Source organism: Dama dama, chromosome X (assembly GCF_033118175.1).
Source record: "Dama dama isolate Ldn47 chromosome X, ASM3311817v1, whole genome shotgun sequence".
In the NCBI taxonomy this organism is placed as follows: Eukaryota; Metazoa; Chordata; class Mammalia; order Artiodactyla; family Cervidae; genus Dama; species Dama dama.
Genome location: NC_083714.1, coordinates 140,156,637 through 140,184,226, shown reverse-complemented (window position 1 = coordinate 140,184,226; position 27,590 = coordinate 140,156,637). Strand labels below are relative to the sequence as shown.

The window sequence follows — 27,590 nt, the reverse complement described above, 5'->3', positions numbered from 1 at the left end:
TGGCTATAACCAAATCATATGGCCACTCCCTTTTTGCTGCAGGGGAAGCTAGGAAAAAGATGTGTAACTGGCTTTTCAGCCTCAGTAATGGGAATGGCTTTTGGGTAGCTGATCAGCCTTATCTGCTGTGTATTTTAATACACACAACTAAAAGACAAGGTTTTGTGATTTGAGTGACTCACTGAGGCTAGATATGAATAGAGAGATGGATAGAATTGGCATTTTTTTACCCTATTTATTCAAATGAATCATCTTCCTCAGAGGTTGCATTTCAGCCAATAGTAGAGACCAACCAGGTGACATGAAGGAGTCATTGGAGCTTGTATAGGAAGAGAGAGAGATGCCGTTTTTGGTGACTGAGGGGTGGATGCTCTGCCTAAAGACAGCCAAGTGCAATGCATTGGCCAACAGAATCAACCATGGGGCCATCAAGACACCACCCCTGCACAGATTCCTTTTGGATCTCCATCTGGGACTCAGATGATGAAGCTTATCCTCTGATACCATTCCACGTGTTACATTTCATGTCTCAGGGGTCAGGGATTGTTCCTTAGTGAGCATTTTTTTATCATCTCTTGGGGAAAAGGCTGACCCGTGCCTCTTTTCACAGACTCTAGGACGTGTGCCATGACCAACTGCCAGTATGGCTGTAAAGACACAGAAGAGGGACCGCGCTGTCTGTGTCCCTCCCCGGGCCTCCGCTTGGCCCCCAATGGAAGAGCTTGTCTAGGTAGAGTATCCGGGGTCACCTCCTCCCCTGACTTCTCCTTTTATTCCATTCCTCCTTTTTCATCCGCCACAGCCTACTTGTTGACTAGACATCGAAAGTTCCTGAAATGACAGATTTATGTCCATTTCCATGACATTTATAGCACATATGTTCTAAACACACTTTGCCATGCTAGAGAAAACACTTCTCTATAATTTGTTGGGTTGCCTGATGCCATAATGGAAAAAGATATAAGTAATTTTATTTTTGTATATTTACCCTGCACTTTTTGCTTCAACTACCAAGTTGTATATATTCTTAGTGTATTTAACTATATTGCACTAAAGATAGATAATATTATGACCAAGTTAACACATAGCATTAATAGGGGATGTCAAACCAAACAGAATGTTGAAAGAGTTCTTAATCTTTTTTGATGGAAGCAAGCAAATAACACTATGATTTAATATTCTAACTTCTGGACTACAATAGAAATATATTTTTTGTTTGAGGTGGTTGGTGCTTATTTACCCTAAATGTATTGATACGTAACTTGATAAACCACATTTAGAAAGCTCACCCAAACAGATCCTAAATCAGCTAACGACTTTAATAAGAAGTCTGTATAAATTAAAAATTTGGTTCTGCTCTTTGAGAGCAGGCAAATATTTAATTCAATTCACAGGGTTTAGTGCTCTTCAGTAAAATCAGATTTATGTCAAGGCTAATTCTTGGCCAAATGAATCCAAGTGTTCACACGCCTCTTTGATTTGTCAAGGGCCATTTGTCAAGTGCCATTTTTATTGGAAGAGAAACTTGATGTATATGAAAGTAATCCCTGAAAAATAATTGTGGTCAATCCAACACTTACTTGTTAATTATATCAAGAATGCAAAAAGAGCAATAAGCCAGCCCCAAGTTTCATGTTTAACCACTGTTACAAAACAATGATGGTTCCAAATTTACTTGATTTGACATCTGAAAGTTAAGGCAAAGTCTGAGTCTTAATGGTTTGGTCTGCATAGTTGTCGGCCCCCCTGTGATGTGACTTTCCATGGTAGTAAAGGAAGGAAGGCTCTTGTCTCCTAAGCTGCATCATGGCTTCATTCCACTTGACCCACAATTTATGTATCAGTATGTTCTTTAAAAACCGTGTTTCTGTGATTTGGAACAATATGACAGGTCTTGGAGGCGGTTGCTAATGAAATAATTCTTTTGTAAAATGCAAGCTTTGAATGTTTGTGTATTAGGTTTGCCATGCAATATCCATAGCTGGAAGAATATTAATTCCTTCAGCAAAACGGAGTGTCTGTGTACCAAGTGCCAAGTTCCCTGCCTCAGAAAAGGCAGGGCCTAATGAGAGAGAAAATGTGCATATAAGTAATGGCATTACAGCAAGGTAATACCTCTAAAATAAGGTGTATAAAGTGATAGAAATCCAATGAATGTGCCTCGGGGATCCAGAACTCTTCCCGGAGGATAGGATTTTGGTAGCAAAATAATCAGAGTTTTCCAGTGAAGAAACCACACGTGCGTGTGTGCACTGTGTGCTCTGGGTGCGGGCATGAGAGTGTTTGAGGGAGGGTGCTTTCTTGGTGTGTCTGACATGTCCTGGTTCTCCATCCTAGACATCGATGAATGTGTCTCTGATAAAGCCTTCTGCCCCTACAATCGAAGATGTGTGAACACATTTGGAAGCTACTATTGCAAATGTCATGTTGGTTTTGAACTGAAATATATCAGTGGCTGGTACGACTGTGTAGGTAAGAAACCTATAGGCTTTCTCTGCAGATATTTGGACATCAGTTCCGTCTATTAGTTGAACCATCTACTGTACTGACCAGCTTAACAACACAAAGAAAGTAATATTTTTTTAATTTTTTGTCATTTGGGAACTCTGATGACATGAATTACATGAAGCCAGGTTTGTCAAAGTTTAAAGTAAAGAATATCAGTCTCTGTAGCTCTATCATGGAGATAAATAGCTTGAGATGATTTTTGTGGGTTTTTTGAAAAAAAAAAGATTGGTTTTGTTTTGTTTATATTTTTGATTCTATCTCCAGGTATAGCTAAAGGTGCTAAGTTACTTTAGTTGTGTCCGACTCTTTGTGACCCTATGGACCGTAGCCCTCCAGGCTCCTCTGTCCATGGGATTCTCCAGGCAAAATTACTGGAGTGGACCACCATTTCCTCCTCCAGGGGATCTTCCTGACCCAGGGATGGAACCCGCATCTCTTATGTCTCCTGCATTGGCAGAAGGCTTCTTTACCACTGGTACCACCTGGGAAGCCCTAAAAATGAGGACAGTGAAGCATATTTATATTTGATAAAAGGAGGAATACCAAGTCCTGCCTAATCTTGATCTCAGTGGCCCTTGCCTAAGTCTCCATCAGGAGTAGCTTTAGAAAAATGAATGAAGGAGGTGCGATGTGCTCTTTCCTCACTCCTCCTTCAACCCTTCCATGGTTCCAGCTCTATGTCCCCTAAAATGTTCACTTTCTGGGGTCATCAAGATCAGTCTATGATAAGACTGAGATATCACTCAGCTCTCAGCCAAATATGGGTGAAATCAGAGATCCTGTCCTTAGGGAAGGAATTCCAAGCCTCAATGAGCAAGTGAAGTGGGGTATTTGGGGAGCCCTTGGACGGCTTTCCATTGCCCTTGATAGAGCATGGATGGGGTTGGTTCCATGGACATCTCGTCCCCCTGGAGTGTCCTGTTTACATGATATGCACATGACAGACATGTGTGCGTAACACGGAAAGCTAACAGCAGCAGGGAAAGTAGGATTTCTTTCCACCCTAAGCTCGGAGCTGACCAGGACGTGTCCTGTGTAATCATGTTGGGGTAGTATCCATTCCTGAGTTTTGAACACATCGTATGAAGCCTCCATAGCTCTTCCCTCAAGCCTAAAGGCCATCCTAATCCAGCTTGTAAAATCCTCACTTCTTGTGAGCTGGGATCCTCCAAGCTGCTCCAGACCCCACCATCTCTGGGGTTCATCTCCAGGCTGTGTCACAGAGTTGGAGCCTGTTTCCTGAGACCTAGAGGGAGATGCCAAACGACAGGGGGGGAGTCCGCATGGGAAACTGTCAAAGGAAGCAAATCTTTGTGATTTAAGAAGTGATTAAGATCCCCCCATGGAAAAGAAATGCAAAATGGCAAAATGGTTGTCTAAGGAGGCCTTACAAATAGCTGTGAAAAGAAGAGAAGCAAAAAGCAAAGGAGAAAAGGAAAGATATTCCCATTTGAATGCAGAGTTCCAAAGAATAGCCAGGAGAGATAAGAAAGCCTTCCTCAGCGATCAGTGCAAAGAAATAGAGGAAAACAACAGAATGGGAAAGACTAAAAATCTCTTCAAGAAAATTAGAGATATAAAGGGAACATTTCAGGCAAAGATGGGTACGATAAAGGACAGAAATGGTATGGACGTAACAGAAGCAGAAGATTTTAAGAAGAGGTGGCAAGAATACCTAGAAGAACTGTACAAAAAAGATTTTCACCAGCCAGATAATCACAATGGTGTGATCACTCACCTAGAGCTAGACATCCTGGAATGTGAAGTCAAGTGGGCCTTAGAAAGCATCACTAGGAACAAAGCTAGTGGAGGTGATGGAATTCCAGTTGAGCTATTTCAAATCCTGAAAGATGATGCTGTGAAAGTGCTGCACTCAATATGCCAGCAAATTTGGAAAACTCAGCAGTGGCCACAGGACTGGAAAAGGTCAGTTTTCATTCCAATCCCTAAGAAAGGAAATCCCAAAGAATGCTCAAACTACCGCACAGTTGCACTCATCTCACAGGCTAGTAAAGTAATGCTCAAAATTCTCCAAGCCAGGCTTCAGCACTATGTGAACCGAGAACTTCCAGATGTTCAAGCTGGTTTTAGAAAAGGCAGAGGAACCAGAGATCAAATTGCCAATATCCTCTGGATCATTGAAAAAGCAAGAGAGTTCCAGAAAAACATCTATTTCTGCTTTATTGACTACGCCAAAGCCTTCCACTATGTGGATCACAATAAACTGTGGAAAATTCTGAAGGAGGTGGGCATACCAGACCACCTGACCTACCTCTTGAGAAACCTGTATGCAGGTCAGGAAGCAACAGTTAGAACTGGACATGGAACAACAGACTGGTTCCAAATAGGAAAAGGAGTACGTCAAGGTTGTATATTGTCACCCTGCTTATTTAACTTATATGCAGAACACATCATGAGAAACGCTGGGCTGGAAGAAGCACAAGCTGGAATCAAGATTGCCAGGAGAAATATCAATAACCTCAGATATGCAGATGACACCACCCTTATGGCAGAGAGTGAAGAGGAACTGAAAAGCCTCTTGATGAAAGTGAAAGAGGAGAGTGAAAAAGTTGGCTTAAAGTTTAACATTCAGAAAACTAAGATCATGGCATCTGGTCCCATCACTTCATGGGAAACAGATGGGGAAACAGTAGAAACAGTGGCTGACTTTATTTTTGGGGGGGCTCCAAAATCACTGCGGATGGTGACTGCAGCCATGAAATTAATAGACGCTTACTCCTTGGAAGGAAAGTTATGACCAACCTAGATAGCATATTAAAAAGCAGAGACATTACTTTGCCAACAAAGGTCCGTCTGGTCAAGGCTATGGTTTTTCCAGTGGTCATGTATGGATGTGAGAGTTGGACTGTGAAGAAAGCTGAGTGCTGAAAAATTGATGCTTTTGAACTATGGTGTTGGAAAAGACTCTTGAGAGTCCCTTGGACTGCAAGGAGATCCAACCAGTCCATCCTAAAGGAGATCAGTCCTGAGTGTTCATTGGAAGGACTGATGCTGAAGCTGAAACTCCAATACTTTGGCCACCTCATGCAAGGAGTTGACTCACTGGAAAAGACCCTGATGCTGAGAGGGATTGGGGGCAGGAGCAGAAGGTGATGACAGAGGATGAGATGGCTGGATGGCATCACCGACTCGATGGGCATGAGTTTGAGTAAACTCCGGGAGTTTGTGATGGACAGGGAGGCCTGGCGTGCTGCGATTCATGGGGTCACAGAGAGTCAGACACGACTGATCGACTGAACTGAACTGAACTGAACTGAACTGAACTAAGATCAGCACCTGAGCCCCCTTGTGGCAGAGTTAAAAACAATAGCCTAGGGGACCTCCCTGGCAGTCCAGTGCAGTCCTGCACTTCACGTGCAGGGTGGCCCAGATTCGATCCCTGGTCAGGTAGCTAGGATCCCACATGCCACATGGCACGGCCATAAAGAAATTAATTAATTAAACAAGCAAACAATAGCCTGTTTTGTGTGCATATTCTCCAGGCAAGAATACTGAAGTGGTTTGCCATTTCCTTCTCTAGGGATTTTCCCAACCCAAGAATCTAACCCATGTCTCCTGCATTGGCAAATGGGTTCTTTACCACAAGTGCCACATGGGAAGCCCTCAAGAAGTATAGAAAAAAAGTGGGAGGGGAAAAAAGGCCAAGGAAGCTGTCACATGGGTGGAATTCAGTAAACTTTCTGAGTCTAAGCCCAACAGACGAGCTCAGACCGGCCTGACCCCTGCTCCTGGCAGCCTGTGAAGAAAAGGTTCACATTTTTCAGATGATGTCAGTGCTTCTTAGTGCATCTTGTTCTTTGTGGGCTAGGAGTCCCAAGCCCTTCCATGTACAGAAATTACTTTCTGATATTGTTTTTTAGTGGTATGTTTGGCGGATGACAATGTTAAGCAATCAAGCCCAAACAGCTTCTAGATGTCAGTAGCATTGATAAGGCGGAGAGGAGGTTGCTGTGGGGGAGGCGCCGGGCAGCAAGCAAAGCTAGGGCCTTGGGCCAAAGCACCAGGCATCCTCAGTGCTTCTCAGTTCCCCGGCCACACAGGGTTCGCTGGCTGGGTAGAGTGGTTGGCCCTGGAGTTACTCAAGTTCAGGGGATAGTCTTTCAGCAAGGGCTGTTACCACAAGATGATTCATGGGACTGTTCACATTTTCAGATATAAATGAATGTGCTGCGAATACCCACACATGCAGCCTCCATGCCAATTGCCTCAATACCCAGGGATCCTTCAAGTGCAAGTGCAAACAGGGGTATAAAGGCAGTGGACTGCAGTGTGCCCGTAAGTACACTTGGTCACAGTATCTTCGCTCTTCCCTATAAAGCACCCACTCCTTGTCTCCTTCCTCCCTTTGTTCTCCCTGCTCCTTCCCCTCTGTGTGTTGGGGGCGGATGGGGGAGCAAGATGCATGCATACAGTGTTTGGAAACTTAACTCTGCCTTCGACTAGTGGTCTCAGCTAATCAGACCACACCTCCAGTTCTCACAGAAGTTGTAGGCACTGCACTTAAAGTACTGCAAGGGTTCTGAAGGGTCTTCTGCTCACGACATGTTTTCAAATACTGAAAATAAGATTTGAGGACAATGACACTGAGCAAATGTATCAGTCAGGAGAGGCTCGGTTATGGGGCAATAACAAACAGTCCTGAAGTATCAGTGGCTTAGAACCAGAGAAGGTTTTTAACCATGTGAGTCAGGACTTTTTTCAGAACGTACAGCTGAAAAAAAAGTACAATGAAGCTAACCTCCCTTTGTCATCCTCCTCAAGCTTCTATAAACTTTTTTTTTTTTGATGTAGAGTCAAGTCCCATGGTGTTTTTTTTTTTTCCAGTGGGTTTTGTCATACATTGACATGAATCAGCAATAGATTTACACGTATTCCCCATCCCGATCCCCCCTCCCACCTCCCTCTCCACCCGATTCCTCTGGGTCTTCCCAGTGCACCAGGCTCGAACACTTATCTCATGCATCCCACCTGGGCTGGTGACCTGTTTCACCATAGATAATATACATGCTGTTCTTTCGCAACATCCCACCCTCACCTTCTCCCACAGAGTTCAAAAGTCTGTTCTGTATTTCTGTGTCTCTTTTTCTGTTTTGCATATAGGGTTGTCGTTACCATCTTTCTAAATTCCATATATATGTGTTAGTATGCTGTAATGTTCTTTATCTTTCTGGCTTACTTCACTCTGTATAATGGGCTCCAGTTTCATCCATCTCATTAGAACTGGTTCAAATGAATTCTTTTTAACAGCTGAGTAATATTCCATGGTGTATATGTACCACAGCTTCCTTATCCATTCGTCTGCTGATGGGCATCTAGGTTGCTTCCATGTCCTGGCTATTATAAACAGTGCTGTGATGAACATTGGGGTGCACGTGTCTCTTTCAGATCTGGTTTCCTCAGTGTGTATGCCCATGGTTTTTGCTGATGAATTCTTTAATGCTCAGCTGGTAAACTCTGATACACTCAATGTATAATAAGAAAACATCACTGCATCAAAAGCTACAACAATAATCACACTTTCTTTTGCCACTTGTGCTATACCCAGAGAGAGTTGTCAGGGCGTTTCTTGTCCACATTGTCACTTAGGAATGCCGGCTGACAGAGGTCCCACTGTCTTATGGTACCATGGTGTCAATCCAAGGCTGAGGGTTCTTCATAGCAGTTAAAGAAGTGTGGACAATCATGATTAAGCTTGGAAGCAGGGGAGAAAATATATTTAATCCTGTCATGCATCCTGAAAGAGAAGAAAACTGGAAATCATGGTGAGCACCCTGAATGTCTTCCAAGACCAGCCAGCAAAGATTACAGGATGGTCACATGCCTGACCAACTGTGTCCCACTCTGTTTAGTCACCTGGGCTTATCCTCTGATCATGTCCCTTTTAGCATTGGCTCATTGTGTGCCAAGACTCGTTGTCCACCCTGACTCTACTCTCTCATAGATGCCTTAGGAGCATGGCCACATATTCCAATAAATATGGCTGTAAGTCGTCCCTTGACATGTATCCCATCCTGTACCCCCACCTGGCTGATACTCCTGATGACAACAGAGCCGAACTCAGTGATGGCAAAAATAAACAGTCCACACACCATGATGGACTCTGAGCACCACACTCATAAAAGATTCATCATACCCCAGCGGCACTGGATGAGATGATGTACAGAAGAGTATAAGCAAAGAAGATGAGTCTGGAAATCACATTCCTTGAAGAACTGCCAAAAGAACTGGGCAGTGTTTAACCTGGAAGAAAAAAGAAAAAAAAAAGTGTGGAAAAGCAGACATAGTGTCTGTCAATATTTTGAGGAACGTAAAGTAAAAAAGCTAACTCACTGGAAAAGACCCTGATGCTGGGAAAGATTGAAGGTAGGAGGAGAAGGGGACGACAGAGGATGAGGTGGTTAGATGGCATCACTGACTCAATGGACATGGGTTTGAGCAAACTCCAGGAGTTGGTGATGGACAGCGAGGCCTGGTGTGCTGCAGTCCATGGGGTCACAAAGAGTCGGACATGACTGAGTGACTGAACAGCAACAAAAGTAAAAGTGCCTTCCCATAGCCGAAGTAGGCCAAGGGCAGGATTGCATTCTCTCTGACAAATTTCCCCACTAGGGGTCTCAGAGTGAAGAAAATCTGTGGAGTGGGGACCATGGCTTCCAGGAGGGCCCCCGCCTTGGGCTGGAGCTGGGATTCAGCAACTCCTCGGTCTCCAATAGCTTGTTGCTGTGGTTTCCGTCCCTCTGTGTAGACGTGCCCGTGTGTCCTTCTGAAGCTTTAGTCAAAGAAAGACTGAGAGACTGGCTTCCTATGCAGGGATGTGCATGGGTAGGTGGGATGGCGTGAAAGATGCCATAATTTTGAAAGACCTGCAGAGAAGAGATGGAATCAGTAAACTTTCCACACAGGATCAGTGGTCAAGGGCTCCTTCATGCCACCAAATTTGCACATGTCCATTCTGGCCTCGCTGGTCTCAGGTCGTCTGGTCGACAGCCCAGCTTAGGGCTAGGAAGGCCTGAATTTGAATCTGAGCTGTACCCCATATTGCCTGCGGTCTTTCGCCAGGTGCTTCACCTCTCTAAACTCTGTGTCTTTCTATCTGAAATGGGCCCCGTGGTGGTCCTTTAGCGAGTCCTCAGAAGGGGCCAGGCCGCCATCCCTCAGAGACCCTTGACTTCAGTGAGGTGGGGGACAGTTCTGTGCATGTCCCAAGCCCCAGTGCAGTGGACTCTCTCTGCATTGTGGCCTTGCGGCTTCCCCCTGGAGCTAAACCCCCAAGTTCTCACCCCCAGGGACAGTCAGTCCTCAAGCCGTGAGGGCCAAGGGTCTACACCTCAATCCCCCAGCCTCCCCTGTGCAGCGGGCCAACTCTGAGGCGGGTTCTGTGCTGGTCCCCAGATGTCCCTCGTCACCCACAGTGATTACCTGTCCATTGAGGTACCATTTTCGACTCTCCTCCCTTCCTGTCTCACTGTCCCTCTTACCCCTCTTCCACCTCCTGGAATCACCTGTTAAGTAAACCACCAGCACCCAAATCTTTTTCTTGGGTTATGTTTGAGGGCCCCACATTCCTCTCAATACCTCTCTCATAGGTTCACTGAGACTTGAATGAGGTAGTATAGATAGAGGGCTTAGTTCAGCCGGGCACAAAGTAGATGCTCAATAAAGTTAGCTCTGGCTCAGACTGTTATTAGCACAGTTTCAATCATATTCATTAAGGTCTAGCTCCTCCTGACTCTGAAATCCTGTAAAAGCAAATGCAGAAAAATGCTGTGCATAGAAAAAAAAAAAAAAAGATGCACTGGGAAAATACTTGTGTCAGTAAGGGAGCAACTCACCTCACCTCCATGTACTCATCCCTGCCCCCCAGACCAAAGAATCACAGAGATTAGGAAGAACTGGTCAAAACAGACCTGGAGTGCTCTTCCTTCTTAATCACTTGCTCCCTCTTGAAACCGCAGTGTGTCATCAACATCCAAATGAAGGCACCATTTGTAAGCATGCCAGTGGGTAGCTGTTTGCAACCCATGTTTTTGTTATTGTAGCCCAGTGTTTAGAGATTATAAATCCCACATCAACCCAAACAGTTTTTAAATTTTATTGAAGTATAGTTTGCATACAATGTTGTGTTAGTTGCAGGTGTACCGCAAAGTGACTCAGATTTGTGTGCGTTTATATATATATGTATGTATGTGTGTGTGTCCACATATATACATATATATATACACACACATTCTTTTTCAGATTCTTTGCCCATATAGGTTATTACAGAATATTGAGTAGAGTTCCTTGTGCTACACAGTAGGCCTTTGTTGTTCATGTATGTTATATATAGTAGTGAGTATATGTTAATCCCAGGCTCCTAATTTATCTACCCCTCCACCTTTCCTCTTTGATAACCATAGATTTGTTTTTGAAATAAGTGAGTCTGTTTCTGTTTTGTAAATAAGTTCATTTGTATCACTTTTTAAAGTTAGATTCCATGTATAAGTAATATCATATGAAATTTACCTTTCCCTATGTGACTGACTTCACTTAGTCTGATCATCTCTTGGTCCATCCATGTGGTGCAAATAGCATTGTTTTTTCTTTTTATGGCTGAGTAATATTCCATTGTATATATGTGCCACATCTTTATCCATTCCTCTGTTGCTGGGCATTTAGGTTGTTTTCATGTCTTGGCTGTTGTAAATAGTGCTATGAGCATAGCAGTGCATGTATCTTTTGAATTAGAGTTTTCTCTGGACACATGCCCAGGAGTGGGATCACTGGATCATGTGGTAGTTCTCTTTTTAGTTTTTTAAGTACTCTCCATACTGTTCTTCACAGTGGCTATATCAATTTACATTCCCACCAACAGTGCAGGAGACTTCCCTTCCCTCCACACCCTCGCCAGCATTTACTATTTGGGGGCTTTTTGATGATGGCCATTCTGACTGGTATGAAGTGATATCTCATTGTAGTTTTGATTGCCTTTCTCTGATAATTAGTGATGCTGAGCATTTTCTCATGTGGTTTTTGGCCATCTGTATGTCTTCTTTGAAGAAATGTCCATTTTTCTGATTGGCTTGGTTTTTTTGACATAGAGTTGCATGAGCTGTTTGTTATTTTGGTCAACCTAAACGTTTCTTATGCTAAGAAAACTTTTTTTTCCTTTGATCATCCAACTCTAAGCTTATTTAGGGGAGTAGTTTAAAACAAATTTTTCTTGCTTCAAAACCTCAAACTCTTCACAATGTTCTGTTTGATATCTGAAAAATCATCCATTTTGTTGCTATCCATTCTGCAGCAGAATCATTTCTCTAGTCTTTTGCCAAAATGTTTATTTACAAGAGAAAACTATCTTCAGGTCACTCACTATGTTATTTGCCCAGTCCTTTCCATTCTGCTTTGATTGATTCTCTGTAAAATAAACAGCCATGTCTCTTTTGAAAATTGATCTTAACGTCTTAACACACATTGCTTAAAGCATGGCCAAAATCCACCCTTACATGAAAAGAAAAGTCATAGAAAAATGAGAGAATCACATCTAATTAGTGTTCAGCATTATAAAATGCTGTGTTGTAAAATACATTTGTATCCATGTGAACTGCTTGTATATAATAATAAAGCAGCTTTTATTATGAGTTTATTGTTTTTGAAAAAGTCCAGACCCTACATGGCAGTACAGAAGAGGAGTTAGTCAATTATCCTTATGCACCAGCTATATCCAAAGAACAATGCAACCTAAATGTGGATGTGTGTAGTTTTTTTTTTTTTTTTACTGTTCTTATATGTGTGTGTTTGTGTTAGTCTCTCAGTCATATCTGACTCTTTGCAACCCCATGGACTGTAGCCCACCAGGCTCCTCTGTCCATGGAATTCTCCAGGCAAGAATACTGGAGTGGGTAGCTGTTCTCTTCTCTAGGGGATCTTCCCAACCCAGGGATCAAACCCGGGTCTCCTGCATTGCAGGCAGATTCTTTACCATCTGAGCCACCAGGGAATATGTGTGTATTAATAATGCACCATTAGATAATTTGGCCTTAGTTTGACAGCAGCTATATGTCATTCTAAGGAAATCAAAACTCTAGTACTAACCAACTTGGTTAGTAACAGTCAATTTAAGAAAGGACACTGTGTCATTTAGTTACCAAGAGCATGGCTTCTGGAATCAAATTACCTTGGCTTGATTCCTGGCTCCCTAGCCTAATTCCTGTGGTCTAAGAACAAACTAAACTTTTAGGGTCTCAGTTTCTCTCTTCAAAATAGTGCGTGCATGCATGCTAAGTCGCTTCAGTCATATCCGACTCTTTGCAACACTATGGACTATAGCCTGCCAGGCTCTTCTGTCCATGGGATTCTCCAGGCAACTAGAGTGGGTTGTCATGCTCTTTTGCAGGGGATCTTCCCAGCCCAGGGATTGAACCTGTGTCTCTTATGTCTCCTGCATTGGCAGGTGGGTTCTTTACCACTAGTGACACCTGGGAAGTCCATAATAGTGTCTGAGCCTTAATACTGTTTTGGCTATTATATGAAATAATCCATAATAACAAAAAAATCCATGTGTAGGGCTTAACTCCAGCCCAGAATGTGTTAAACGCTCTATAGCCATGCACTCATAGGAGGAGTAATAGTGACAATGGCTTCTTTACCAAAATTAAATGATGGTTCCCATTAGAAAGCAGCTTCTTTAGTCATTGAAAATATGCTTTAATCATTAGAAGTTCACATTTTACAGAGCATATTCAAGAATATAGGTGTGAGTACAACGAGGCCATTCCAATACTTTTTCCTTCAGTAATAACATAAGCAGAAGAGGTATGATCTGGAAAAAAATTTAACTTAGTAGAAGATTTTCGACATTCTGGTGATGAATTCTAAAAATAATAGTAAACACAGGCCCAATATATGTTGAGCACTGATCTTAGTAATTGACATGTATTCACTCATTTCAACCTTATGAATGCCCTCTTTTTATCCTAGCTTTTTTTTTTAAAGTCAACTTGTCATTTATTTATTTATTTGGCTGTGTCGGATCTTAGTTGCAGCACACAGAATCTTTCATTGTGGTACACGGATTCTCTAGTTGTGGCATGTGGGCTTAGTTGCTCCATAGCATGTAGGAATCTTAGTTCCCCGACCAGGGATTGAACCCGTGCCCCTTGCTTTGCAAGCTTGATTCTTAACCCCTGGACCACCAGGGAAGTCCCTATCCCAGCTTGAAAAATGCAGAGACTGAGGCAAAGAGAAGTGGGCTCGAGGTCCTAGGACTAGAAAGTGTAAGGAATTGGGAGTCATACCCAGGAACCTGGGTTCCAGGTCTGTGTGCCTCAAGGCAGTGTGGTGTGTCCATGACTCATGGCTACTCCTCTGGGGTAGATGCCTCCCCTGGGCCCTCCCCATCAGACACTCCTGGCTCAGCTTTTCTGCTGTCCTACCCCCTTCCCAATGCCTGCATCTCATGGTGCAGTGTATTCCTCACCCATGACTAAGCCTCTCCACCCAAGACTATGTCTAAGACGCGAATGAGAGGGGAGTTTGTGCTGCCAGGTGATAGGAGAACATCTGGTGAGCTCAGCACAGGGAAATGAATTGTCAGAGTCATGCTCCTCCTGGGAAAGATGTTCTCACATCATTGTGATCTTCTCCAAGTAAAGTGAGGATCTAGGTAGGTTGAAGTTTTTGACAAAGTGGATATTTAGAGAAATCTCAGATCTCTCCCAAGAGAAATTGTCAGTTTCACTTACATAAGACTGGCCTGTGCGTGTGAAAACCTTGGAAGTCCCTGTTTTTATGTCTGAGATCCCCAAATGTGCCAGACCCTCCTGCCACAGCTTCCTGCCACGTTTATATATTCTCAAAAAGAAGATGTGCTAATCAAGAAATTTTCAAGAGAAACAGTCATCAGCTATGTCCAATATGAAACAGCAGCACCTAGACACAGCCGAATCTATCCATTCATAGTCATGCATAGGCAGAGTTTGTTTTGCCCTTGCCCCAGCTCTTTACATACTAAAGAAGTGAAATTGTTGACACCACAAACGTTGTTTGATTGATTTTTTTTTTCAGTGGGAAAACTCAAAACTTCAAAGCAGAAACCAAAGGCAGATGTTTAGGTTTGCCTGGTGTGGATTGAAACCCTCTCCTCATTATTTATAATATTAAAGGTCGTTAGTGTCATGTTACTGATTGCATGAAGGAAATTTTCAGGGAATGGGTATTTCCTGTTAATTTTTCACTCTGGATCCTGGGAAAGGAATCTGAGTCCCGTAGACAGAGTTGCACAGTGGGGCCTCCAGAGGATGATGTATATATGCACATTACTTAAAATCAGAACTTATGCAGCTTCTGGCAAATCAACTGAAACGGGCTATCTGAAGGTCAAGTAAATGAGTAATGATGCATTATTTGTATTAGTCCTGGAGAAGGAAATGGCAACCCACTCCAGTATTCTAGCCTGGAGGATTCCATGGACAGAAGTGCCTGGCGGGCTACAGTCTATGTGGTTGCAGAGAGTCGGACACGACTGAGTGACTAACACACACAAGAAAAATATTCTAATAAAATCCCAATCCAATGCCTTTTTGTAATATTCTTTTTGAACACTGAAATTGGTGCCTACTCCCTTATTTCATTTCCCTCTGAACTCTACCCAGGTTGTAGAATCAAGTGAATTGGTTCAGATGGTATTAGACCCTTTCTGCTTAGTCTCAGACTAGCACATGCCTGGGTGTTTTATAAAAAGACAATATATTTGATTTTAAAGGTCAGAGTTTTTAATCTTTTTAAATTCTTTTTTTTTTTCCAGCCGCACCAAGTGGCTTATGGAATCTTAGTTCCCCAATCAGGGATTGTGCTATACAGTAGGGTCCTTATTGATAATTTTACATATAGCAGTAGTGTGTATCTGTTAATCCAAAACTCCTATTTTATCTCTCCCTCCCTTTTCCTTTTAGTAATCATAAATTTGCTTTCTATGTCTGTCAGTCTATTACAAAGATGCATTTTATTTTTTTTTCATTTATTTTTATTAGTTGGAGGCTAATTACTTTACAATATTGTAGTGGTTTTTGTCATACATTGACATGAATCAGCCATGGATTTACATTTTAAAAAAGAATTTAATTTAGTGGTGAGAAATACGAAATGAATGTAAAACTGAATATAGATGCCTCTCTATAAATAATAAGTAAAATCATTTAGCTTTTGATACTAGTTGGTTGAGGTGAAGAAATTCAAAGATACATATACACTGAATCAAAAATCACCATTTTTGTATGTCACAAATGGGTCATTATTGGCAATGTACATATGGTTCAACATAATGCTAGCTATAATTTTTTAACATCACATTTAAACAAATTACAGGGCTCCCTGGGCAACAGCAGCTTTGACAAATACCAATGTGAAAGCAGAAATATTAGAGGATTCTGGAAAATCCATCATATTGTGATCTATAACCCAGCTTGGTAGGAGCAGGTATTTCATCATCATAGTTTATGAAGCAAAATGAAAGTTTGTCTTCGAATGATTAAGGTAGTTAAGATCCTGCTGTAACCATTGAAACCACTTAAAACAGATGCAAATGCAGTTCTTTCTAAAATATCAGATGATTGAGCCTTATATGTGTTGATTCTGGAAGCATTCATTGACTGCACTTTGACATTTTTTAAGTGCTCCATTTTTGTGAGAGATCTAATTATTGGTCAATGTGGAACTTCTCTTTTACTGTTGGTTTTAGTTATCCCCGAAAATTCTGTGAAAGAATTCCTCAGAGCACCCGGTACCATCAAGGACAGAATTAAGAAGTTGCTTGCTCACAAGAATAGCATGAGAAAGAAGGTAAAAATGAAAACCATTGAAGGATCCAGAGGGACTCCCACCCCAAAGGTTGACTTGGAGTCCTTCAGTTCTGAAGACAATGTTTCCAGAGATGGGAACCCTCATGGAGAAAAAAAGAAGAATGAACACAGAAAGAAAGAAAGACTGGAGGATGAGAAAAGAGATGAAAACCATGTGGAGCAGGAGCAAAGCCTTCGTGGAGATGTGTTTTGTGAGTATCAAGTATGACTTTTGTTAATTTATGCATCTTATGAAAAGTGAATTGTAGTTTTCCCTGGCAAATGACAGGAAAGAGGAAGATAGTTTCATGCTGTAATTAAGATGGTGAAGTAAAGTGTGACAGTTAGTCGCTCAGTCGTGTCCAGCTCTTTACGACCCCATGAACTGTAGTCCGCCAGGCTCCTCTGCCCATGGAATTCTCCATGCAAGCATACTGGAATGAGTAGCCAATCCCTACTCCAGGGAATCTTCCCAACCCAGGGATCGAACCCTGGTCTCCCGCATCGCAGGCAGATTCTTTACCATCTGAGTCACCAGGGAAGCCTAAGTAAGATGGGGTCAGCTTTAAATCCTAAGAAGCAAGGTTCTCTGTATGGTCTGGAAACTAACATCTTCTGCAGATACAAAATCACATTTGCTGCTGTGGGATGCACAGAAGGTCAGTCCTTTCCACTTACCTGGGGGGTGTCCTATTTGATGCAGCCCCTCGTTCTGCTCCTGACCAAGGAAGCCTGCTTGTCCTTCCAGCTCAGTCATCTGGCTGCCCAGCTTTGCATGCAATGCACCCCTAAACCCCAGGGAGCCCCCCTGCAGCCCAGGTAGATCTGCTGATATCTGCCTTTTTCCTTCTTGAAGGCACTTTTTACAGGCACACTCCGTGAAAGGAGAATGTCAGAGTTGTGTGGTTATAATTTAAAAAGGTAAAATAGACAGAGGAACATTCTATATAGGGCTTAAGCTTCAGTTTCCTACATGAGCCGGAGAATCACCATTGGCACCGGTGACTGTGCAGAGCCATCATCAGCCTCGGCTCCTGCAGGGGGATTTCCATGTTGACCCAGTCTAGGACTTTCCCTTTCATTCTCACCAGGCATCTGTTGCTCCCTCTATATTTTGCCTTGTCTGTGCTTGCCTCATTGTTGTTGCTGTTGTTCAGTCGCTCAGTCATGTCCAACTCTTTGCGACCCCATGCACTGCAGCACACCAGGCTTCCCTGTCCTTCACCATCTCCCAGAGCTTGCTCAAACTCATATCCATTGACTCAGTGATACCATCCAACCATTTCATCCTCTGTTGTCCCCTTCTCCTCCTGCCTTCAATCTATCCCAGCATCAAAGTCTTTTCTAAAGAGTCAGTTCTTCCCATCAGGTGGCCAAAATATTGGAGCTTCAGCTTCAGCATCAATCCTTCCAATGACTATTCAGGATTGATTTCCTTTAGGATTGACTGATTTGATCTCCTTGCAGACCAAGGGACTCTCAAGAATCTTCTCCAACACCACAGCTTGAAAGCATCAGTTCTTCAGTGCTCAGCCTTCTTTATGGTCCAACAGTCACATCCATACATAACTACTGGAAAAACCATAGTTTTGACTATACAGATCCTTGTCAGCAAAGTCATATCTCTGCTTTTTAATATGCTGTGTTTAGGTTAGTTAGGTGATGCCTAATGAGGTCCACTGGGGGCACCTTTTGAAAAAGATGTTCTAGATGAGGAAACTGGCACCAATATGAATGCTTTGGAAATGTTAGGGAAACACTGCAGTAACGTACTCTGTAAGTAGAATACAGCTGTCCCTTGGTATCCCTGGGGGATTGGTCCCAGGAACCCCCGCAGACACAAATTTCCATGGATACTCAAGATTTATATAAAATGGTGCAGTATTCATATATAACCTAAACACATCCTCCCCTATACTTTAAGTAGTCTCTAGATTACTTAAAAGACCTAATACAATGTAAATGCTATGTAAATGGTTTCCTGGCATGCAAGGCAAATTCATGTTTTGCTCTTTGGGACTTTCTGGATTTTTTTAAATATATATTTTCAACCTGTCATTGGTTGAATCTGTGGATGTGGAGCCCGTGGTTATGAGTGGCCAGCTGTGTATGATAAGCCATATATGATAAACCCTCTTTGTTCATTGATTCATACCTTCTTAGTATGTGGGGCTTTAGGGATTTTTTTTTTTACTGATCAAGTGTTCATTGTTAGCCCCTAAGGTGAATAAAGCAGGTGAAGTTGATCTGGTTCTGGTCCAAAGAAAAACTACATCACCCCACCTGAAACACAAAGGTGAGTAACATATTAGAAATGAGTATATTTTAGGAGTAATAGCACTCATAAAGAATATTGAAGAATGGAAGCAAGCATTACCTGGCATCTTTTAATTTTAGATGTTAGAAATAAAATATCTTTTTTGGAATAGGGGAAAATACTGGTTAAGAAGAAAGGAAAGTGAGAGAAGAGGCCATGTGTTTGTACTGGCTTAAGATATATGTAGATGGACAGCCTGGATTCCAATCTAGTTTAGGAGTCAAGTCTAGTTCCAGCCTTCAGTGTTTGGAGGACTTGGTCAAATCACTTATGACTCTCAGTTTTACTTTCTTGAAAATGGGCATGAGTGTAGAATTTTTGTGGCAGCCACATCAAATGATGTAATGTACGTGAAAATGCTTTGCAAATCGTTAATGCGTCAACAACCAGTTGCTGCCCCTTATCACTTTAGCTTTTCCCCTTTCTTTACCCTTCCTGTATTCCTTAGTATAAACTGCAAAAGCCCCCCATTCCAAGCCAGAGTCTGGTATTCGTTACAAATTAGAAACATCTCAGTCTTTCCTCTTTTTCCCAGTGGTAATTTCTGACACCTACATCAGAGGTCAAGACTTTTTTCTATAAAGGGCCAGAGGGTGAATATTTCAGGCTTTGTGAACCATACACTGTCTGTTGCATCTGTCAGCTCTATCACTGCAGCTCAAAAGCAACCACAGACAATATGTAAATGAATAGGCATGGTGTTTCAATAAAACTTTATTTGCAAGAACAAGCAGTGGGCCAGGATGTTAGTTTGCTGACCCCAATCTACATAAAAGTAACTGGAGGCACTGGGTCAAAGGTTGTGCTAGCTGACCCTGTACTCCATGCAGTTGTTAGGATTTGTTAAGTGAACATTTGTTAGATCGAGCCCCTGGGTGCCAGATGCTTCAACAAAAGACCACAAAAGAAATTGAAATAGACAAGTTTATTACTCCAGGTCTGAGGGGATAACATGGCAAGGCCTCCAGGGGCCCCAGAGGGAAGTCCAAGCAGAATGTGGGGCATGCACCTCTATGAGGGTCCATGTGTGTGTAGTGCTTTGGGCTTGTTGGGCTAAGGTTGCATTGATGGATTCCAACAAAAACAGGGTGTTAGTAAGCTTCAGGGGGATCTTATCTAAGGCAGACACAAGGCCCTGGGAAGCAGGGGAGGGTGTCAATCACAGGGGACATTAAGAAAGTCATATGAGGAACTCACTTTTATTAGTGATTCCATGGGCTCTTATCTAGGGCTTGCACTTGCGTGAGGGCTAGTGCCAGTTTAAGGCCCTCGCAGACTGCAGGGCCAAGCAAAATGGATGCCAAGACAGCCATACTTAGCTAAACTTTTTTTTAAATTGAAATATATTTGATTGACAATGTTGTGTTAGTTTCTGCTGCACAGCAGAGTGATCCAGTTATACATTCATATGCACATATTTATTTTTATATTCTTTCCCTTATGGTTTGTCGTAGGATATTGAATATAGTTCCCTGTGCTATGCAGTAGGACCTTGTTGTTTATCCATCCTGTATATAATAGTTTGCATCTTTTAGTCCCAAATTCCCTAAACTCTTGACAGCAATTGCAAACATGGCCATGCCTTCCAAAGCTCCCAATGTTAAAACATTTCCTAAGCCACTTAATGATGCTGAAATGCACCCTTTTTCTTAGCAGATTTAAATATCTCAGTTGACTGCACCTTTGACCACGGCGTCTGTGACTGGAAACAGGACGTAGAAGATGATTTCGACTGGAATCCTGCGGACCGAGATAATGGTATGTAGTCTTCACTGATCCATGTCCTGTGATCCGGCCCCGGAATTAAAGTTATCCAATGATTCAAGGGTAATTGTTCTCATTGCTTGTGAAGTCAGGGTTGTTGGTCACGTTTGGAAGCTTTTAGACCTTCCCAAGTCTTCCCTGATAAATGATTGACTTACTCTGTTTCCCACCCACCTACCCTGTAAAGCATTCTCCAGCAAACCTCTTCCATATTCACTCCCCTGCTGCTGAGACACAGATGTAGCACTTTGTATAAGGTTTAAGAGTATTTGGGAAAAGGTAGAAGGAAGTTGTTTCTTTTCCCCAGTTTACCAGCTATGGTGCTCTGTGGTTTTCTTTTGAGCTTAAGAGGAGGGGGAAATGAATCTCGAAAGAAAATATTAATATGACCTTTCCCTAAACCTGGAGTTTTAGGAGTGTCACCCCTCAGAGCACTGAAATAATAACAAGCAACAGATCAGCATTCTGAACTCCTGGACTGGACTCGCCCACCTATCGTTGGAGGGTTTCTTTCTTTCCAGTTAACCTTGAATTTTTCTCTGCCGAAGCTTTGAGTTGCCTACTTTCCACTGTCTACTATTGATGGGCTCTAACTTCCTTTGAGGCAGAGCATTTGGTCGGCAGATCCCATTTGGAGCATTTATTGAATTTTGGTCATTTAAGGCTGAGTGTAATTAGAAATAACTGTTACACCTTCAGGAAATCTGGTTCTTTACCAATCAAAGTGTTTATTTGGGGAGGTATATGCCCAGCCCTCAGGTAAAAGATCCTTCTAGATCCTTCCTTGACACTGATTCCTCCCTGAGAGCCTTCCTTGCAAGCCCTTACATGCAATTAGGAAACCTGGGTATCTCCTAACAAAAATTCCTTTTAGAACATGGGATTAAGGTAGAGGATAGAAGTTCCCTACTATTTACAAACCCCTGATTTGCAAATAACCCTGAAGTTCACTCAACACGGGATGAATCAGCATTTTCAGAAGGATGAAATCTCAAGGACAGATCAAAGTGGGCTTGAACTGGAGTGAAAGGGAAACCTACCACGGTGGGTCACAAAAGACTGTAGCTAGTAGAACTGCTAGATAAAATGTAGGATGCCTCAATTTCTGATAATCAGCGCATGCTTTTTAGTACATCTCAGACATGTTGTTTATGTGAAATGCAAACTTCACAGGGCATTCTGTACTTTTATTCTCTGAATCTGGCAAACTTACTAACTGGGGGAAGAAGACCAGACAGTCTCTGGGTCCAGTGAAAACTAAAGCAATGTCAACCTGGGCCCTGAGAATGTCTCTAGGAGTTGGACTACCAGAAAACTCCACCACCCACCATGTTTTTCTCCTGGCTTCTAGAGGAATATCTTCTTTCTGTCAACTTCTTCGAACCCCACCCTATGAGAGTTTTTGTTCAAGTCCATCAAAGCCACAACCAGAAGGCTGCAGATGAGCAAACATCTACTACACTGGTTACAGAATTCTTGGGAAAAGGATCTGAGAAACAGAAGGTGATCTGTGTTCCTGCCATCTTCAAACGAACTTGGAGTGATACGTTACACATGGTGGCTGAGCTCCATGATACCATTAGTACAAATTCATGTATCTTGTGAATTAAATACCATACTGTGGACCCACCTAACCAGCTAGCCATCATACATACAACTCAGTGGAGAAATGCATTCCAGGGTCAAACAACCAAGGTGGAAAGTTCTGGAACACAAGTTTTCTGTTAGCTGAAAATTATCTACAGTCCTCAAAGACCATTAAATTAGATCCTTACCCCATATTTACTACTACCAAGCTTTGTGAATGTGAACATATTCCTCAGTTTCTCTAACTCTCAGTTTTCCTCTCTACAGAGCAAAGAATTTCAGCCCTAGAATACTAAAATTCATGTTAGCATGAAAATTTTGTTCCTAAATATTTGAAATGAAAAGAACTTGAGCTTTCCCTGTAGGAGCCTAGTGTTCATTTTTTAACAGCTATTTTATTCACTGTAGCCAAACCCTTTGCAATGGCCTCATTAACTGTGGGTTTTTCTTCTCTTCCAGCTGTTGGCTACTATATGGCTGTTTCGGCCCTGACAGGTCAGAAGAAGGACATCGGCCGTTTGAAACTTCTCCTCCCCAACCTGCAACCCCACAGCAACTTCTGTTTGCTCTTTCATTACCGGCTGGCTGGAAACAAAGTAGGGAAGCTTAGAGTGTTTGCAAAAAATAGTAACAGTGCCCTGGCCTGGGAGAAAACCAGGAGCACCGATGAACACTGGAAGATGGGGAAAATTCAGCTGTATCATGGGATTGATACTCCCAAAAGTGTAAGTGGAAAACTGTATTAAATGAGATATTTACATTCTTTTTCAGTGACTTAACAAACAAAGCAAAACACTCACTGAAGTACCTAGGCCTTGGGGCTACAAAGATAAATAAGACTTTCCCCTCCACTTAAATAAAGAGCTTATATTCTGGAGTGAAATAGGCAAGGTATTTAACAGCACAACTAATGATAATACTTGTCAGATGCAGGCATGTCATATTCTGTGGAAATGAACTGCTCATGTGTCAGGCTCCTCCCACCAACTTCCTTCCAAACCAGGCTCTAAATTCCTTATGACAGAAAAGCACATCCTGCTCACTGATTTTGTGCCCAGCACTTATCAAAATGAATGGAAACTAGAAGGTCATTTTCCAAAATATTTATTTTCTTCAAGTATAGTTAATTTATAATGTTGTGTTCATTTCTGCTGTACAACAAGGTGACTCAGTTCTACCTCTATATGGAGTAAGTCCCCTGTATAGTAAGTCCCCTGCATATGAATGAGCTCTGTTCCTAGAACGCATTTGTAAATCCAGCAAATTTAGCCTAGGTACCTACCTAACACAATTGGCTATATAGTATTGTACTGTAATAGGTTTATAATACTTTTCACACAAATAATACATAACAAACACAAAAAATAAAGAAAACATTTTAAATCTTATAGTACAGTACCTCGAAAAGCACAGTAGTGCAGAACAACAGCTGGCACACAGGGGCTGGCATCGAGTGGACAGGCAAGAAGAGTTACCGATGGAGGAGGGAGAGGAGGTGGGAGATGGTAGAGCTGAAGGATCGTCAGCAATAGGAGACAGAGGGCGAGCTGTAATGTCACTCAGGCCTGACATGAATGGAACATACGTTCTCATCTCTGAAAGCTAGAAACTTGAAGGCTCATCTGTAGGGGACTTAACTGTAATTCTTCTTCCTAATCTTTTCCATCATGGTTTATCACAAGGTATTGAATATAGTTCCCCATGCTCTACAGTAGGACCTGCTGTTTATCCATTCTCTAACAGTTTGCATCTGTTAACCCCAAATTCCCAATCCATCCCTCCCCCACCCCACCTTGGTAACCGCAAGTCTGTTCTCTATGTCTGTGAGTCTGTTTCTGTTTTGTAGATAGGTTCACTTGTCTCATATTTTATTTTATTTATTTTTTGGCCCCAATGTGCCACATGCAGGATCTTAGCTCCCTGACTGGGGATCAAACCCATGGCCCCTGCATTGGGAGTGCAGAGTCTTAACCACTGGACTGCCAGGGAAGTCCACATTTATGTCACATTTTAGATTCCACATATGACTGATATCATATGGTGTTGGTCTTTCTCTGTCTGACTTACTTCACTTAATGTGATATTCTCTAGGTCCATTCATGTTAGTTCCTGGACCAGGGATGGAACCTGGGCCCTGGCAGTGCAAGCTCCAAGTCCTAACCAAAAGACCATCAGGGAATTCCCAGTTACTATCTCATATATGATAGTGTATATATGTTAATCCCAATCTCCCAATTTATCCCTCCCTACCCCGTCCCCTTTGGTAATCATGTTTGTTTTCTATGTCTGTGGCTCTGTTTTATAAATAAGTTCATATGTACTATTTTTTCCACTATTTTTTTTTAGATTCCACATATAAATCATATCACATTTGTCTTTCTCTGTCTTACTTCATTCAGTAGGACCAACTAGATCCATCCATATTGTTGCAAATGGCATTATTTCATTCTTTTTTATGGCTGAGTAGTATTCCATTATACCACACCTTCTTTTCCATTCATCTGTTGATGGACATCTAGGTTGCTTCCATATCTTGGCTATTGTAAACAGCTCTGCAGTGAACATTGGGATGCATATGTCTTTTCAAATTACAGTTTTCTTGGCACCCAGGAGTGGGATTGGCCTATCATATGGTAGCTCTGTGTTTAGTCTTTTAAGAACTACCATACAGATCTCCAGAGTGGCTGTACCAATTTGCATTCCCACCAGTGGAGTAGGAGGGTTCACGATGATAATTAAATTTCTTCTAGCCTGGGTTTTGAAAAGAAAATCGTATTATTCCTTTAGTTTTGCTTTTTTTTTTTTTCCTTCTAAATGGGAAGGAATTCCAAAATTTCCTCTTAAACTTTACTGTTCTCAGCTTTCCAGGGCTTTCCAGATTCTTTTAAGTGTTGCAGGAGCCCTGTTTTCTCTGATTGTAGTTCACTCAGTGTAGATACCAGGCATCTGGAAAATAAATTACCATGTATTCAATGTCAAAGCCTGTTTCTATGGAATAGGGACATAGGAATTGAGTTCAGTTTAATAGCAATTAAATAGTGGGACTTTATCATTGCTTTAAATATTTTCAAGTAATATTTTATTCCCTCTCCATTTTTAGATCATTTTTGAAGCTGAACGTGGCAAGGGCAAGACTGGAGAAATTGCAGTGGACGGTGTCTTGCTGGTTTCAGGCTTATGTCCAGATGGCCTTTTATCTGTGGATGGTTGAATGTTACTGTTATCTTTTATATCTTTATATTTGACTTTTTATGTCAGTTCTCTGTTTTTTTATAATATATCATAGATTTCCCCCCCCCCCCACCATTTTAGAAATACAGACTGAAAAATTGTGGTGTACAAACAGGCTCATTATTGTAAGATGCCTTTCTTGTATACAGTATACTGATATTTGCTTTAAATATAGTACCATTGTATCTTCTCATTCATTTCTGAGTCTATAAAATTTGGACGTATCAGTTCAGCCCTCCCCACCCCAGTACATTTGATGTACATGACTTGATGAACCATTTTATGTGATGTTTCTAGAATTACAAAAAAAAAAAAAAAAAAAGGCAGCACAGAGAAATGTTTAACTGTTTGACTTTTATGGCACTTCTTAGAAACTGTAACATCACAGATAGACTTTTACCTAAGTGGCTTAGCCAGATCTTTTACAACCAAGTTTGTATACTTAAGTCCTTTGTAATAATAATATCCAAATAACCACCTTGTGTCATGGTTAAAGTTTTTCTAAGTAATAAAATGTGTTGTTGATTGTATGCTTAGTTATGTGTATGGTTATTTGCTTTGCTAGAAAATGTGTTTTATATTCTTTTTTCTGTGAAAATACTTATATTATTTTTGACTTATATTCTTAAAAATTCTTAAAATTACTTGCTATTATGGAAACACACAACTGCTTTCTTAGGCCTCATAACTATGATGCCAATTAGCTTAAATTGTTGAACTGAAGGTCTCAGAGAATTATCTAAATCAAATGATGCTAGTAACCAGGTTCCAAAAAAGACTAATGCCTCCTTGTCTATTTCTCTTTTCTTCTGAATTCAAGAACTGCTTTGTGTGGTAATGAATCCTGAGTGTACATTCATGTGGATGAAAGTATATTCTGTTTTAAGATTCTAGGTTGGAAGGCAGTTCGGGACAGCTCCCAAACAGAAGATTCCCCAGATATTTGCCTGTTAGCCCTGGAAGCGATGAAGGCATTATTTATTATTGAATATTTGAATATTTTGAAAATATTGAAAATTTTAAATATTTTTTCTTTTAAATTATTGTTGAAGAAGGATTATTTAAAAGAAAAAAAAAGACAAGAAGAAGGATTCAGTCAGTTCAGTTCAGTTCAGTCACTCAGTCGTGTCCGACTCTTTGCGACCCCATGAATCGTAGCACGCCAGGCCTCCCTGTCCATCACCAGCTCCCAGAGTTTACTCAAACTCATGCCCATCGAGTCAGTGATGCCATCCAGCCATCTCATCCTCTGTCATCCCCTTCTCCTCCTGCCCCCAATCCCTCCCAGCATCAGGGTCTTTTCCAATAAGTCAACTCTTCACATGAGGTGGCCAAAGTATTGGAGTTTCAGCTTCAGCATCAGTCCTTCCAATGAACACCCAGGACTGATCTCCTTTAGGATGGACTGGTTGGATCTGAAGAAGGATTACAAGGGTTTAAATCGAACTTTTAAGATGGTGGGAAAAAATACATTGTTTTCGTTTAGTGTGAAGTTCTTTGCCCATAGAAAGTCGACACAGGACTGTGGCTGTATCTGTTAGGATAACTACTAGTAATAGAAACCCCCAAAACAGTGTTTCTAATGAGACCAGATGAAGAACTGCCTGGCTCAGTGAAATCAGCCCACAGAATGGTAAGAGATAATATAAAATGGTTGTGTTAAGATGTGAAAATGAAAATGTGGGGTGGTTTGTTACACGGCAAAAGTTGACTGACACAAGTGATTTCTATTCTATGACTGTGCTAGAACCTGAAGAAGACCTCCCCCACCGTGTCTCCTCAGTGACCAAGGAAATTTGAAAGCATAGTTATGGCTTAGAGTAAAGGAAGATAGAGAGGAGAATGTGCAGTGAAGGCCAGTCAGTGCCCCAGTAACCCATGTTATAGGAAGAGATGTTAAACTGAAATGAAATAGGGAGGCCTGCAACTATGTTACATATAGGGAGAAAATCAATATGAAGCTGATTTAAATTGAATTTAGTAATATTGCATGTTTCTCTAGTATCTGTAGCAGAGACTTCTAGTTGCCTGCCCAATGTCCTTTCTCACCTTTTTCCTTACCAGTATAACCATGTATAAATGTATATGGGGGGACTGCAGTGTGTTCAACTAAAAGGCTGTGTTTCCCAACCTCTCCTTCAGATCGGGGAGCTCACTGAAGTCATTGGTGAGGCTTCCAGGAAGATCATTAAAGAAGGCTCTCAGTTGGCAGTTCCTTTTGCCATTTTGCTTCCTCCTTCCTGCCTGAAATGTGATTGTGAAGGCAGGAGCTCTGGGAGCTGCCTTGTGACCATGAGGGCAAGGGCCACAAACTATGGTGGAATACACAGCTGGAGGAAAGCTGG

The 27,590-nt window shown here is 41.8% G+C and overlaps 1 protein-coding gene across 3 annotated transcripts in view; it reads left to right on the top strand.

The window, feature by feature from the left end:
• Positions 1–25,751, top strand: part of EGFL6 (EGF like domain multiple 6) — a 55,379-nt gene extending 29,628 nt beyond the window's left edge. Inside the window, exons 5-12 of one of the 3 annotated variants that reach the window (XM_061137784.1) lie at positions 611–730; positions 2,338–2,472; positions 6,682–6,804; positions 16,247–16,558; positions 18,562–18,642; positions 20,317–20,421; positions 22,474–22,739; positions 25,115–25,751. In XM_061137784.1, coding sequence (XP_060993767.1) covers positions 611–730; positions 2,338–2,472; positions 6,682–6,804; positions 16,247–16,558; positions 18,562–18,642; positions 20,317–20,421; positions 22,474–22,739; positions 25,115–25,225 — 1,253 coding nt within the window. In that variant the 3' untranslated portion in view covers positions 25,226–25,751. The remainder of the gene's footprint in view (positions 1–610; positions 731–2,337; positions 2,473–6,681; positions 6,805–16,246; positions 16,559–18,561; positions 18,643–20,316; positions 20,422–22,473; positions 22,740–25,114) is intronic. The other 2 variants (XM_061137785.1, XM_061137786.1) reach the window with 2 other exon arrangements.
• The last annotated feature ends 1,839 nt before the right edge of the window (positions 25,752–27,590 follow it).